A 14,603-nucleotide genomic window follows, 5' to 3' on the forward strand; every position below is an offset into this window, starting at 1 on the left:
TTGAGGACTAGCTAAAACAGGGATAGGGTGGAAACACTTTTCCATAAGACATGCCCACCAGTGTGCCATGACAGTTTATCATTTCCATGGCAACACTCATAAGTTATAACTTTCCATAACAACAACCTTACTACCATCTTTCTAAAAATTTCTGCATAATCTGCCTCTTAATTTGCATATAATTAAAAGTAGGTATAACTGACCACAGAACTGCCTCTGAGCTGCTACTCTGGGCACACTGCCCATTGGGTAGCTCTGCTGTGAGAGGAGCAATACCTCTGCTGCTGCTGCACATTGCCACTTCAATGAAAATTGCTGTCTAACATACCAGCTCACCCTTGAATTCTTTCCTGGGTGAAGCCAAAAACCCTTCCAGGCTAAGCCCCAGTACGGGGGCTCACTTGCCCAGCATCAAAACCATTAGGTTGATAACATGTACGTTTTATGTGTTTTTAGCAATTCCTTACTGCTTTCCAGCTCTACAAGAAGCTCCAACACTACCTTGTATACTTTTTGTATACTTTTTTCCTGAATACTAAAATTAGTCATTAATATTTTCAGGTCTCTAAAACATGTATTGACCAGCCAAAAAATAAAAGGAATTATCAAGCCAAAGTCAGTTGAAGGCATTGACCCAGTAAATGGAAGGCATACTACAGTTAGTTTTTTACTGGGGGAATTGACATGATCTTTTAACATAAATATCTGATTCCTTGATTCTGGAAATGAAACTAAGTCTAGGGTCAGCATAAAGTATTCAGTCTAATAGCAATGTCTTCATATATAAAGATGAGACCAAAAACAGCTACCTCAGGTTTAATAGTGAATTAGCAATATAATCACTCCCTAGTTCCCTAAGAACCAAATAAGGGTAAGCAACACTCATGAAGATTTGCACCCAAATTCACACTTGCAGTAATAATAATAATAATAATAATAATAATAAAACATTAGCGGGGAGTGGCGGCATGCGCCTGTAGTTGCAGCTGTTTGGGAAGATCACTGGAGCACAGAAGATTGAGGCTGCATTGAGCCATGATTGTGCCACTGCATTCCAGCCTGGGCAACAGAACAAGATTCTGTCTCAAAAAATGAAAAAAAAAAAGTAAAAAAGAAAAGAAAAGAAAATTCATGCAGTTCTATGGCTTTAAATATATTGATGCTGTTGTACATCCATCACCACTATTCATCTCCCCAAATTTTCATCATACTCTGCTGAAATACTTTACACAATAACACCTTATATTTCTCCTCTCCTTCCCTTTGCCCCAGCCCCTGGCAAAACCATCATTCTACTTTCTGGCTCTCTGAGTTTGATTATTCTTCGTTTTTAACCTCTGTGTGTCCTTATGCCTAAAGTGAGTCTCTTGTGGGCAGCATACAGTTGGGTCCTGTTACTTATTAACTTACTATTCAACGCGTCCTGCCAACCTATGTCTTCGGTTTGGGAGTGATTCTTTTTCCAGGACTCCCATAAGAAAAGTACTACACTACTCACTGAGTGGCTTAAACAACAGAGATTCACTTTACCACAGTCCTAGAGGGTAGAAGTCTGAGATCAAGGTTTGGGCAGTGTTGGTTTCTTCTAAGCCCTCTCTCCTTGATTTGTGGATGGGCTCTGTTCCTCCTGTCTTCACATGAACTTTCCTTTATGTGTTCGTGTCCTAACTTCCCCTTCTTTGAAGGGCACCAGTCATGTTGGATTAGGGCTCACTTTAAGGAGCCTCTTCTGTAATTACCTCTTCAAAGTCTCTATCTCCAAATATAGTTGTTTGTGAGGTACTGGTGGTTAGAACTTCAATGTATAACTCTTTGTGGGGAGGAGGGACATAATTCAGCCTAAAACAGGGAGTTAAATCCATTTATATATAAAATAATTATTTAAAGGGTAGCTCTTACTTTTACCATTTTGCTGTTACTCAGTTTTCATATGTCTTTCAGCGTTTTTGTCCCTCATTTGACCCATTACTATTGTCCTCTATGTTTAGTTGATCTTTTTGTAGTGTCACATTGTGATCCTCTCCTCATTTCTTTTTTACATGTCCTATAAATATTTTCTTTATGGTTTCCATGGAGATTACATATAACCTCCTACAATGATGGCAGTATCTTCAACTGACACCAGTTTAACTTCAATCGGATACAAAAACTTCAATCCTTACAAGTCTGCTCCCTTTATGCTATTGCTGTCATAAATTACATCTTTATATATAATGTAACTATTAGCATAAATGCATAATTACTTTATGCATTTATTTTTAAATACTGTAGAAAATGAAAATGGAGGTTTTAAGTCAAACTTACTATAATTTTTTACATATATTTTCATGTATTTACCTGTAATAGGGACTTTCTCTCTTCTTGAGTCTTCAAGTGACTGGGTAGTGCCCTTTCATTTCAAATTGAAGGACTTTCTTGTAGGAAACATATATTGGTAGTAAACTCACTCATATTTTGATTGTCTGGGAATGTCTTAATTTCCCTTTCATTTTTGAAGGATAGTTTTCCTAGATGTAGAATTCTCAGTTGACATTTTTTTCAGCCATTAAATGTATTATCCATTGCTTTCTTTTCTTTTCTCTTTTCTTTTCTCTTTCTTTTTCTTTTCTTTTTTTCAGATGGAGCCTTGCTCTGTTGCCCAGCCTAGAGTGCAGGGGTGCAATCTCAGCTCACTGCAACCTCTGCCTCCCAGGTTCAAGCTATTCTCCTGTCTCAACCTCCCTGGGATTACAGGTGCCTGCCATCATGCCTGGCCAATTTTTGTCTTTTTAGTAGAAATGGGGTTTCACCATGTTGGCCAGGCCAGTCTTGAATTCCTGACCTCAAGTGATCCACCCACCTCGGCCTCCCAAAGTGCTGGAATGACAGGTGTGAGCCACTGCACCCAGCCTATCCATTTGCTTTCTAACCTGTGAAATGTCTGTGGAGAAATCTGTTGATAGTCTTATTATGGATCCCTTGTTTATGAGGACTTGCTTTTCTCTTTCTGCTTTTAAGATTCTCTCTTTTTCTTTGGCTCTTAACAGTTTGATTATTATGTCTCTTGCTGTGGGTCTCTTTATGTTTATCCTACTAGGAGTTCATTAAGCTCCTTGAATTTGTATATCTATGTCTTTCCTCAAATTTGGAAAGTTTATATCCATTAGTTTAAATTCGTATCTGTAATCATTGTTGTAAATTCATTTTCTAGTAAGTCTGATGCATATGTTTCTTCAGTGACTGTATCTGGAGATTTATTTCGACCCTTCGAATGGCCTGTTTTCTTGTTTCTTTGTATGCCTTGTGATTTTTGTTAAAAAAATAAGCATTTGAAAAGAATTAACTACCACCCTCAATCTTTGTGGAATATAGTAGAAAATGTTCACTAATTAGTGGGCCTCTGAGCCTTCAGATCAATCTGGACTGAAGACTTTGGGTGTTTTCAGGTTTTTGGGGGGCACACGTCCTGTCTGGGTTTGTGTGCAGCTTTTGTTGTGTTTTTGTTTTCATTTTTTTCCCCAGCTGCTTTTAAACATAATAATATTCCAAAGAATCTCATCTCATCTTCTCATTGGGGCCTTATATATGTGTTCTATTGTGTTCCCCTGCCTGGAATCCCTTACTCCAAGGTACCCATGGGTTTGCAATTTTGCTGCATTTTTCTATACAGCAGTGCTTGTCACAGCCTCTCATGGCTTCTAGCCAGAGATCCCAATTATGCTGCCCTTCCTCATCTGACCTGCAAATCAGGAAAGACAGAGCTCAGTCTCTCAGGCAGCCCACAGAGAGACCATCGTGCTTCCAGCCAGAAGCCTCTGCTTCTCCATCCCTAGAGAGGAAACTAGTCATCTGGCCGCTTCCTCTCAACTGCACTGTGCCGCACAAGTCATGGTATGAAACAAGGGAGAGTAAAACATCATGAAATACAGTCCTATTTCGAATATCTTTTTTCTCACTGGGCATTTGCTTGGTTGTTATAGATGCTTTACTGTTATTTAGAGCTCCTATAAAATTATTTTAATCTTTCGGTAGTCATTTCTTTGCTCTTTCTGTGGGGAAATATGGGTCTGGAGCTTTCTTTCTCACTGTCTACTGATGCTATCACCAAACTTGCTGGATTATTTTGATGTAATATTGAGAAAATTAAACATTTAGAAAATAAAATTTTGAAATTCAAGATAATTCTCACATCATGCAGCAAAATAATGTTTAGATGTTATAAAAAAACTTATTTTAAAAAAGAAATAAAAATACCTAAAAAATATCTAACCTATTTGGAATAGTGAAGCACTTACTAAGAATGAAACCACATAATATATTCAATATAATTTGTGTTTAATGAAGGATTATATTGTTACCCAAATTTATTCTAACTTAGCAATGAAAGATAAATTTTGACTGGGCGTGGTTGCACATGTCTGCAATCCTAACACTTTAGGAGGCTACGGTGGGAGTGTCACTTGAGCCAGGGGTTTGAGACCAGTCTGGGCAATATAGTTAGACTCCATCTCTACAAAAGATTTGTTTTTAATTATCTGGGCATGGTGGCACAAGCCTGTGCTACCAGCTATTAGGGAGGCTGAGGTGGGAGTATTGCTTGATTCTGGGAGGTTGAGGCTGCAGATCCATGATTGTGCCACTGCACTCCCACCTGGGCAACAGAGTTAGACCCTGACTCCAAACAAACTAAATGAAACTTGCTATAATTACTGTTGTTTTGTGCATAGTTTTAATCAAATGCTCCACGAGTTCCACATATACCCAGGCATATTCTTTTCTTCTTATGGAATCATTTAAAATATGTATGAGAAAATGTATGTTTATATGTACACCTTTCAGCTGCAAATAATAGAATCAACTATGCAATGGATTTAAACTATAGCAAATAAACTATAATAAATACAACAGAATGTTCAGAATTGCGATATTACTCCTAAATTGGTTGATTTTCTGCCTCAAAAATAAGGTAGCAGGTCCAGGTTGTTGACACATCTTTTCTATTCCATACATGCTGTTATCTCCATCCTCGGATTATAGCAAAATCACACCAATAGTTCTACATTTGAAACCTGGACACAGAAGTTTTCAGAGTAAAATAGATATGCACTTTATTAGCATCCTGCAATGTTTCCCAGAAGTACTGCTGTGGACTTCCCCTCACATCTCATTATACTGAATTGGGTCCCAAGCCCTCTGCTAAGCAAATTCCTGGGAAAAGTAAAAAAGAAATGCCTTAGTTTGATTGCACAAATTATACAGGGTGAAATGAATTTTGAGTTGACAGCCACTCTGTCCAATAAACAAATGAGTTCTTTAAAAATTATTCTGTCATCGCAGTCCCAACATTGCATCCTGTTGGGTGCAAGTCCCAACAGGAGAAAAGGTTTTTCATGAAATTCAGGAAATAATCAGTGCACTTGAACAAAGAAACCATTATGGGTTTTAGTTCAATGATAAATACTTCAATGTTTAAAATATATGTAATGTTACTTAAAGTATCTTTTGTATAGAACTTAGTAAATATCATCTCTGTTGTCATCTATGGGAATGAGTGAAGGCTTTCTTCTCTCTAAGTGCATGCATTTTTCTCATAATGCTATTTTTCTCATCATGCTGTTAATTGTAACCTGGTGTAAAAGTAGTCATAAGGAACAAATGAGATTTTTTATTAAATTTTGACATCTTAAAAATAAGAGAAATAAAACCAAAGATTATCATCCTTTCACTGGAAAACACATCTTTGATTTTCACCAGTGAGAATATAAACATTTATTTGAATGTATTTAAGGTGTCTTAATTCCTTTGGAGATCACATTTTAAGTCATTATCATTAAAGAACTGAAAATGCCTAGAATACATTTTTTATCTGGGTATTTCCTCAATAGCTACAACATTTTAACAATGTTTCTCTCTATGACAGTGAGCCAAGGAGGTGTTGCATTGGTCTCTGACATGTGTCCAGATCCTGGGATTCCAGAAAATGGTAGAAGAGCAGGTTCTGACTTCAGGTAAGAGATACAATAGTGATGGAAAAAAGCATGTTATTTTTAAGAGATATATAATTTCAGCTTGAAGTTTAGTTTAACTCTTTTATTCTTTTGAGGTAAAGATAAAACTTCGCAATCATTATGCAACTATATTATCTGTAGAATTCTAAAACATATCATACTGAAAAATTCCAGGTACTCTAGAGTCAGCACCTTATACTCTAGGAACCAATAATAAAAATTTAACTCTAAATATGTGTAATCAAAATTTGTCTTCAGAGAGTTTACTTTTTGTTTATAATCTGTTAAATTTTCTGTATTAGTCCCTTCTCACACTGCTAATAAAGACATACCAGAGACTGGGTAATTTATAAAGGAAAGAGGTTTAATTGACTTATAATTCAGCATGGCTGAGGAGGTCTCAGGAACCTTATAATCATGACAGAAGGGAAAGCAAACACATCCTTCTTCATATGGCGACAGGAAGGAGAAGAATGAGCAAAGTGGAGGAAAATCCCCTTAAAAAACCATCAGATCTCGTGAGAACTCACTACCATGAGAACAGCATGAGGGTAACTGCCCCCATGATTCAATTACCTCTCACCGGTCCCTCCCACAACATGTGGAGATTATGGGTGCTACAATTCAAGATGAGATTTGGGTGGGGACACAGCCAAACCATGTAAATCTCATATTCCAATTTTTTAATGTTTAAAGATAGAAGGTAAAATATTTAATTATCGCCTCATAGTTATTTCATTAAAAAACTTTAGGAATGATGAATGTTAGTATCAGCCAATAAAGTTTATTCAGAAAATGTGAATCATTTTACTAGGATTCTGATGATACTGATTTTCTGTTGCTACATTATGAATACAGTAGTGATAATAGTCCTTTACTTTAGATTTTTACACTGATTTCAGTGAGTTCAAGAATTGTCACATTTTCCATCTTACAAGATGGATACTATTATTAGAAGCAGCTGTAAAATAAAATAGTAAAGAGAAGCAAGATACGTGTTTTCCTTCTTACAATGTCCCATTTTGAAAAAAAAAAAAAGGTTCAGAAAGCTAAGGCTACTGAAGTGGCCTACAAATGGAAGAAAAGTACTGATACTATTAGAGAGGGAAGAAGGAATGTTATTTAATAAAATTGGAGTAACAACGGTAGTTTTAAAAGGAATAGAAAAATCAAAAAATGGCAGTGTGTCTATAATGAAGTTGGTAAAATGGTGTATTATTTTACATGAAAAGGATACAAAGTATAGATATGAAGAAATAGAGTGTTGGAATGGATATAGGTTAACTATTGCACATCTTGACTAATATATAAGAAGTTTGTGGTTTCGCTGAAGTCCCTCTGAGGCAGAGCTTGAGATGCAAATTCTTATTGAAGTAATTTATTGGAAAAGTGCTCTCAGGAGGAGCAGAGTAGAGGAAGTGGAATAGAATTGGAGTAAAAATCTAAGCAGAAAGATGCTTTTACTGGAGACTCACTTCAGTCTGTTCCCATGGGGAGTTCTGGGCTACAAGTTGTACTGACAAGCAGGCCTCACCTTTTGTACCCACCTTCCTGCCTGTCAATCAATGACTTCCTTCCTTTGGCTCAGGGAAGTTCTCCAGAGGAAGAGTTGGTTGTGAAGAGTTGTGAGCAATCCAGTGAGTGTGGTGCATGGATGCACCAGCTCATAGCTAAAAGAAGGATGCTGTTTTCCAGTATCATATTATAAAATAGTGATCATTTGAAGTTATTCAGGAATTTTATCTCTTTCAAAAACAAAGCAACCCGATAAAATTGCACATTCTTCCAAGGGCTTTTCATTCTATGTCTTCCTTCCTTGTGTCAACAGTCACCTCTTTCATGTCCCTCTTGTTGAGGAAAAATCTTCTTCCTGCTTCCCTTCCCTTTCCTTCTGTGCCCCTTTGTTAGAGTTGACAACAGTGCATCATCACGATGTGCTCACACATCTGTTTTCTCACCTGTCTTAAGCGTCTCCAGAATGGAGAGTGTCTTATCTTTGCATCTTCAGTGACTAAAACTGTGTGTGGCACAAATAAACTCTTTTCCGTATCAAATGTACTTTGTGTATGAGGGGAACTGCCCATCTTGTATCCTGTCATCCCAGAAACCTAGAAACTTCTTTGGTCAATTTTGTAGAGCTGTATTTTAAAAACAAATTAACTCATATCTGAGAATACCAAATTCTTCAAATTGCATTTCATGTTAAAAAAGACAGAGAAAATGCTTAAGCTATAAAAGTTAACAGGGAAGTTGTGAATATTCAGGTACCAATGTCTCCTTAGCACAAGGGTAATAATGAAACTTTTAGTCATATCCTAGGTGAGTCAGCCAATCTTTACTCCATTTCATTCTCAGATTAGACTTATTTCTGAAAAAGAGGTTTAAATTCAGGATGTACATTAACTCTGAGTGCTGTGTTGATCTGGCTGGGGTGGAGGTAGCGAGAATCTAGGTTGTGCAGATGTATGGCCCGTCAGGGATGGAATATAGATCAGGTTTCTGTAGAACTTTATCTCAGAACATAATTTCAATCTGTCACTTTCCTAGCTTTTTGGGAAATCATTATGTTGTTTATATGTCTCTATGTTTGTAGCAATAGCAATCAAATATGGTAACACCTGGGAAAATGCTTTGAAAGATTACGTTTTCTCTTAAATTAAATACACATGTAAAATGTTATTTGTATCATCTATGGTGTTTGTATGTGTATACAAATATATACATAACAGAGATAAGCTAGTTATAGTAGCTTTTTTGATAGATTTCTTAGAACTTTCTCCCTAGGTGATTTTGTTATCTGTAACTAAAAGGATTTTTAATTTTTGCTTTCCAATCTGAATTTCTTTATTTCTTTCTCTTGTTTAAGTGCAGTGGTTAGAAACTATTTTACAAGACTGAATAGAAATGGTGAGACATCTCTGCCTTTATTCCTGAGCTTAGGTGGAAAGTATTCTGGCTTTCATTATAATTATAACATTGCTTGTTGGTTTTTCATAGATGTCCTTTATTAGGTTGAGGAACTATCCTTCTATTTGTAATATTTTGAGGGGTGTGTGTGTGTGTGTATGTGTGTTTTAATCAGACATGAATTTGGAATTATTTCAAAAGCTGCTTCTACATCTATTGAGATGACCATTTTTGTTTGTATATTTTGTGAATGTGAGGACTTAACTGATTTCCCAATGTTAAAAATAAACTAATATTCTGGAATAAAATTAATTTGTAATGATGTATTTTTCTTTTTATGGATTATTGAATTTGACTTGTTAAAATGTTTAGTTTTTTACAGGTATGTTTGTGAGTTATCATAGGCAGTAGTCCTTTCTTACAAAGACTTTTTTTTTTGTTCCTGTCAGAGTAATAATGGTCTCAAAATTAATTGAAAAATGTTCTGTCCTCTGGAATACCATAGAAGAGTTTTGTATAATTGTTAATATTTCATTGCTAAATGTTTGGAATAATTCACCGGGGAAGCTACCTGGAATTGGAATTTTCTTACAAGTAGCTTTTAAATTACAGGTTGAACTTCTTTTCTACATACAGGCTTATGTAGATTATCTACTTCTACTTCAGTGAGCTTTGATAGTGTGTGTCTTTCAAGAAATTTTAAAATTTCATCTAAGTTGTCAAATTTGTTGGCTTAAAATTATTCTTATTTTTCTTTATTATCCTATAAATGAGTAGCAGTTTCACAGCTCAAATTCTTGATATTCGTAATTTTAAAAAAATCTTACTTGGTCCATCTGGCTATTAACATGTCAACATTATTGAACTTCTCCAAAAAATGCAATTTATTTTTATATACATTTATCTATTGTTTAGTTTGTCTTTAATTTCATTGATTTCTGCTCTGACCTCTTATTAATTTATTTCCTCTGTTTACTATGGGCTCCATTTGTTCTTCTTTTTCTAGTCTCTTAAGGTTGAAGCTGAGGTCAGTAATTTAAGACCTTTATTTTTTCTAAATATGGGTGTCTACTGCTATGAATTTTCCTCTAAGGAATGCTTTGGCTGCATCTCTTCAATTTTTGATAAGCTGTGTTTTTATTTTCATGCAGCTTAAATTACATTATAGTTTCCCTTCTGATTACTTTTTCGTTCCATGATTTATTTAAAAGTTTTCTATTTTGTTTCCACATATCTGGATATTTTCCAAGGATCTGCATGGTTAGAGATTATGCTTTATAAGATCCAAACTTTTAAAAATGTTTTGATAATTGCTTTATGGGCAAGAATATGCTCTATCTTGGTAAATGTTCCATGACAACTTGAAAATAACACATATGTTAGTGTTGTTGGGTGAAGTGTTCCATAAATGTCAGTTAGATCAAGTTGGTTGACAGTGTTGTTCAAGGCTTTGAGATCCTTACTAATTTTCTCATCAATTGTCAAATCTGTTATTGAGAGAGATTTATCTAAACAATCTATTAAAATTGTGAATTTGCCATTTCTCATTGCAGCTTTATCAGTTTTTGCTTCATGTATTTTGAAGCTCTGTTGTTAGGTACACAAATGTTTAAAATTGCCATGTATTTTTGTTTAATACCTTTTATGTTATGAAATGATTTTCTTTATCTTGAGTAATATTTTTTACTCTGAAACCACATTTGGCTTACATTTTCATAGCCATTTTAGCTTTCTTTGAATTATTATTAGGGTATAATATTTTATATGGATTGTTATATATGCTTCTGTATTTAATCTGTTGCACAATATTGTTTTAATAAAATATTTTTTAAAATCCAGCTTTACATATAGCTGAAAAGAAATTAGTATTTTAGAATCTTTTATTATATGACTGAATATATTATTTGACACTATAACAAAAATTGGCAAATGATATCATCTTAAATTTTAGATGCCATTTGAATATGGGATTTTGAAAATAAACATTTTTTATTTTATACATCAAAATTTATTGGCTGAACTTCTTTCCTGAATTAATTTTTTGTATGTGCATGATTTCGTACCTCATACATCGGTCACTTGAAAATAGTGATTCATCGAGGTATGAGGTTTTTCAAATATTTATACATTGTCCTATAAATTATCTAAAAAAATATATTTGTTGATATTATCATGTATTTCATTAGAAAGATCTGTAAGCATTGAAAAACTGTCAAACTCATGATGGTAGATATAACCTTTTGAAAAGTTTCCAATTTTCATTAGAAAATTAGACATGAAAATTACAATTTTATTTCTAATGAAAATTAGAAAACTTTAACTTTGTCATGGGCTCAAATTTTGTCAGTCATTTTCCTTGAAGTAAAAGACTCGTTCAATTTTTATAAACACCTGACAAATACTCAAATCTTAGCAGTGATAGTTTGTCTGCCATTCTTTAAATAAAAAGGAGTTCAATAGAAAACCAATCAGCCAGCTCAACTCAAAACTGAAACAATTGCATAGATGTTTGTTTCTCCAGAACTTCCTGAGGCTTCACCGTGCCCCAGAGACGCATTACGTATTCAAGTGTTATGATTTATTAAAACAATCATTTTCCCTGCTCCCTCAAGGACTTTCTTAAGTGACACTGGACCTTTTCTCTGCTACTGTCTGGTGCTGTTGCTTGATTGGTGCAAAATTGGCATCAGTTTTTCTTATCATTGGTTTTGCACTGTCAATGGAAATGGCAACATAGTGAATGATGATGTTTTAAAAGGAGGGAAGGCTGGGCACTGTAGGCTGAGGTGGGTGGATCACGAGGTCAGGATTTTGAGACCAGCCTGGCCTAAATAAAAAAAAAATGTATATTTTCTAAATTCTAATAATCAAAACTAATGACTAATCATGTAATCCAAACTAACAACCAACATGGTCAAGATGGGTAGATGAGCTCATTTGCAGGGTAGCCTTTGTGAATATGTAACTTGGGGCTGTTTTTATTAAAAAGAGTTCACTTTTTTAGGTGAAAACACTGTCTCTACTAAAAATACAAAAGTTAGCTGGGATATGTTGGTGTGCGCCTGTAGTTCCGCAGCTACTTGGGAGGCTGAGGCAGGAGATCACTTGAACTTCAGGAGCCGAATCACACCACTGCCCTCCAGGCTGGGGGACAGAGCAAGACTCTGTCTCAAAAAAAAAAAAAAAAAAAAAAAGGACAAAAGCAGGGAAGATTACTTTTAATAGTCTTTTGAGGACTCTCTTTAATTGAAAGGTAATTCCAGTTTTATTTTAATTCTTATAACAAACTAATGACTATCATGTAATCCAAGACTAACAACACATGGTTCAAACATGGGAGATGAGCTCCATTTACAGGTAGCCTTTGTGAATATGTAACTTGGGGCTGTTTTATTAAAAAGAATTCACTTTTTTAGGTTGGTAAAATATTCCTCCTCTGGTTTCATTTATAAATTATTCTGGTTTCTTGAGAAATCCCTTTTCCATAGACAATCTAAATATTAATTCTATCATTATCTATAAGATACCTAAAGAAAATAAAGCATAAAATACAAAGCTTGCTTATTTGAATTCAAGTCAGTTTGGGTACAGTTTTCTGACAGTATTTTTCAACATAGACCATTGTCTAAAAGACAAAGTGTATTCATTACAACTGAATATTTATGAGTAAGATTGATGGAAGTATTCAAATACCAATATCTGAGGGAGGGAGCTCGGACAGGGATTGAGAATTTATGGGTGTGTACTGGGCATCTATTGTTCATCTGTCTCTCTGTGCTAACAGGATATGTAGCCTATGTCCAGGCAGATGTAATTTTCCTGGTTTTTATAAGTAGAAGCATTGAAATTCAGAATGCTAACCTAACAAAGTGCTATATCTAGTCGGAGTCAGAGCTGGGAGTTTAAGCTGGAATCCTACTGATCTCAAAGCTCCTGTTGACCTTGATAGTTTGTAACACAGATAATTATAATAAAAGTTTTTACACCCACTCTGCAGGACCACTGGAAAGGTGGGTGTAGTTTGTGGACTTCACACAGTAGCCAATGAGGAGTCAAGGTATGGTTGAAATTTGCCCTTGAGCTCAGCGTTCCAAGTCATGCAGCTTAGCATGTGTTGCATATGCTGAACAGAAGGACAGTCTTGCTTTAACTGATCACTGTGAGGGGTGTCTCATGTTGTAATTGGCACCACGGATCCATGTAGACTAGCACTGGCCGTGATGCACACTGCTGGACATTACAATTTTTTTTTTTTTTTTTTGGAGACAGTGTCTCACTCTGTCTCCCAGGCTAGAGTGCAGTGGCATGATCTCGGCTTACTGCAACCTCCACCTCTCAATTCAAGCAATTCTCCTGCCTCAGCCTCCTGAGTAGCTGGAATTGCAGGCGTGTGCTACCATGCCCGGCTAATTTTTTTGCATTTTTAGTAGAGATGGGGTTTCACTATGTTGGCCAGGCTCGTCGCAAACTCCTGACCTCATGATCAGCCCACCTTGGCCTCCCAAAGTGCTGGGATTACAGGCATGAACCGCAGCGCCCAGCCATGTTTTTTAAATATAAATTTCACATCCTTACTTCTATCCTTTTAAGAACATTTCAAAGATGCTGAAACTGAACTTAGGGAGCTCCCTGAATTCTCGGAAACTTGAGCTTCTCAACTGCTTTCATGTCCCTTTTATCTTTTCTTCCACAATGTGACCCCCTCGATGACTGTCCATAAAGAGCTCCATGTGGCCACAGCCCTGATTCTGCATGAGCTGCAGTATCTGTCCTGACACTACCTCCTCTGCAGGTGGCACCTGCCCACCTTCAGTGTCCTGTCTTTCTTCCTTTACTTTTTTTTTTTTTTTTTTTTTTTTTTTTGAGACAGAGTCTCACTCTGTCACCCAGACTAGAGTGCAGTGGCACGATCTTGGCTCACTGCAACCTCTACATCCTGGGTTCAAGCAATTCTCCTGCCTCAGTCTCCTGAGTACCTGGGATTACAGGCACACGCCACCACACCCGGCTAATTATTTTGCATTTTTAGTAGAGATGGGGTTTTACCATGTTGGCCAGGCTGGTCTTGAACTCCTGACCTCAGGTGATCCACCTGCCTTGGCCTCCCAAAGTGTTGAGATTACAGACATGAGCCACTGCACCCAGTCACTTCGTTTACTTCTTAGTCATGTTCTTCATCAAGTATCATCTCCTTTCTGCCCCACCCACACCACCCACGCTGATTCTTCTCAGTGGAGAGTCTTTCCACAAAGGAGTATTGCCAGTTAATGGAGAAACAGAGGAGGGGCTTTAATAGGCAAAACTGACTGAGACGGAATAGTTCTCCCTATAATTTTTTGTGCTTTTTGTAAATAGAATATCCGGTCATACACTGCCTAACAATGGACTGCATATATGATGGTTTTCCCATAAGATTTTAATGGAACTGAAAGATTTCCATTGCCTGGTGATCTCCTAGCCCTGCTCCCTCCCAGGACAGAGCAGTACTCACATGTTTGTGGCAATCCTGATGTAAGGCAGATGTACTATGCTGCCAGTCACAGAAAAGACTAACACATAGTTGACAGTGAGAATTAATGACTGTCGTACTAGTTTATGCATTTACAATGGTATACTTTCTACTGTTATTGGAGAGTGTACTCCATCAGCTTATAAAAAACACAAAAGTTAACTGTAAACAGCCCCCGGCAGGTCCTTCAGGTGGTATCC

The 14,603-nt window shown here is 36.2% G+C and overlaps 1 protein-coding gene across 1 annotated transcript in view; it reads left to right on the forward strand.

Moving 5' to 3' along the window:
- The window catches only part of CSMD1 (CUB and Sushi multiple domains 1), a 1,215,136-nt gene that overhangs the window by 521,197 nt on the left and 679,336 nt on the right, over nt 1-14,603 (forward strand). The window contains exon 6 of the mRNA XM_017887857.1: nt 5,900-5,987. Coding sequence (XP_017743346.1) covers nt 5,900-5,987 — 88 coding nt within the window. The remainder of the gene's footprint in view (nt 1-5,899; nt 5,988-14,603) is intronic.

This window comes from Rhinopithecus bieti, unplaced genomic scaffold (assembly GCF_001698545.2).
Source record: "Rhinopithecus bieti isolate Rb0 unplaced genomic scaffold, ASM169854v2 scaffold_15838, whole genome shotgun sequence".
NCBI lineage: Eukaryota > Metazoa > Chordata > Mammalia > Primates > Cercopithecidae > Rhinopithecus > Rhinopithecus bieti.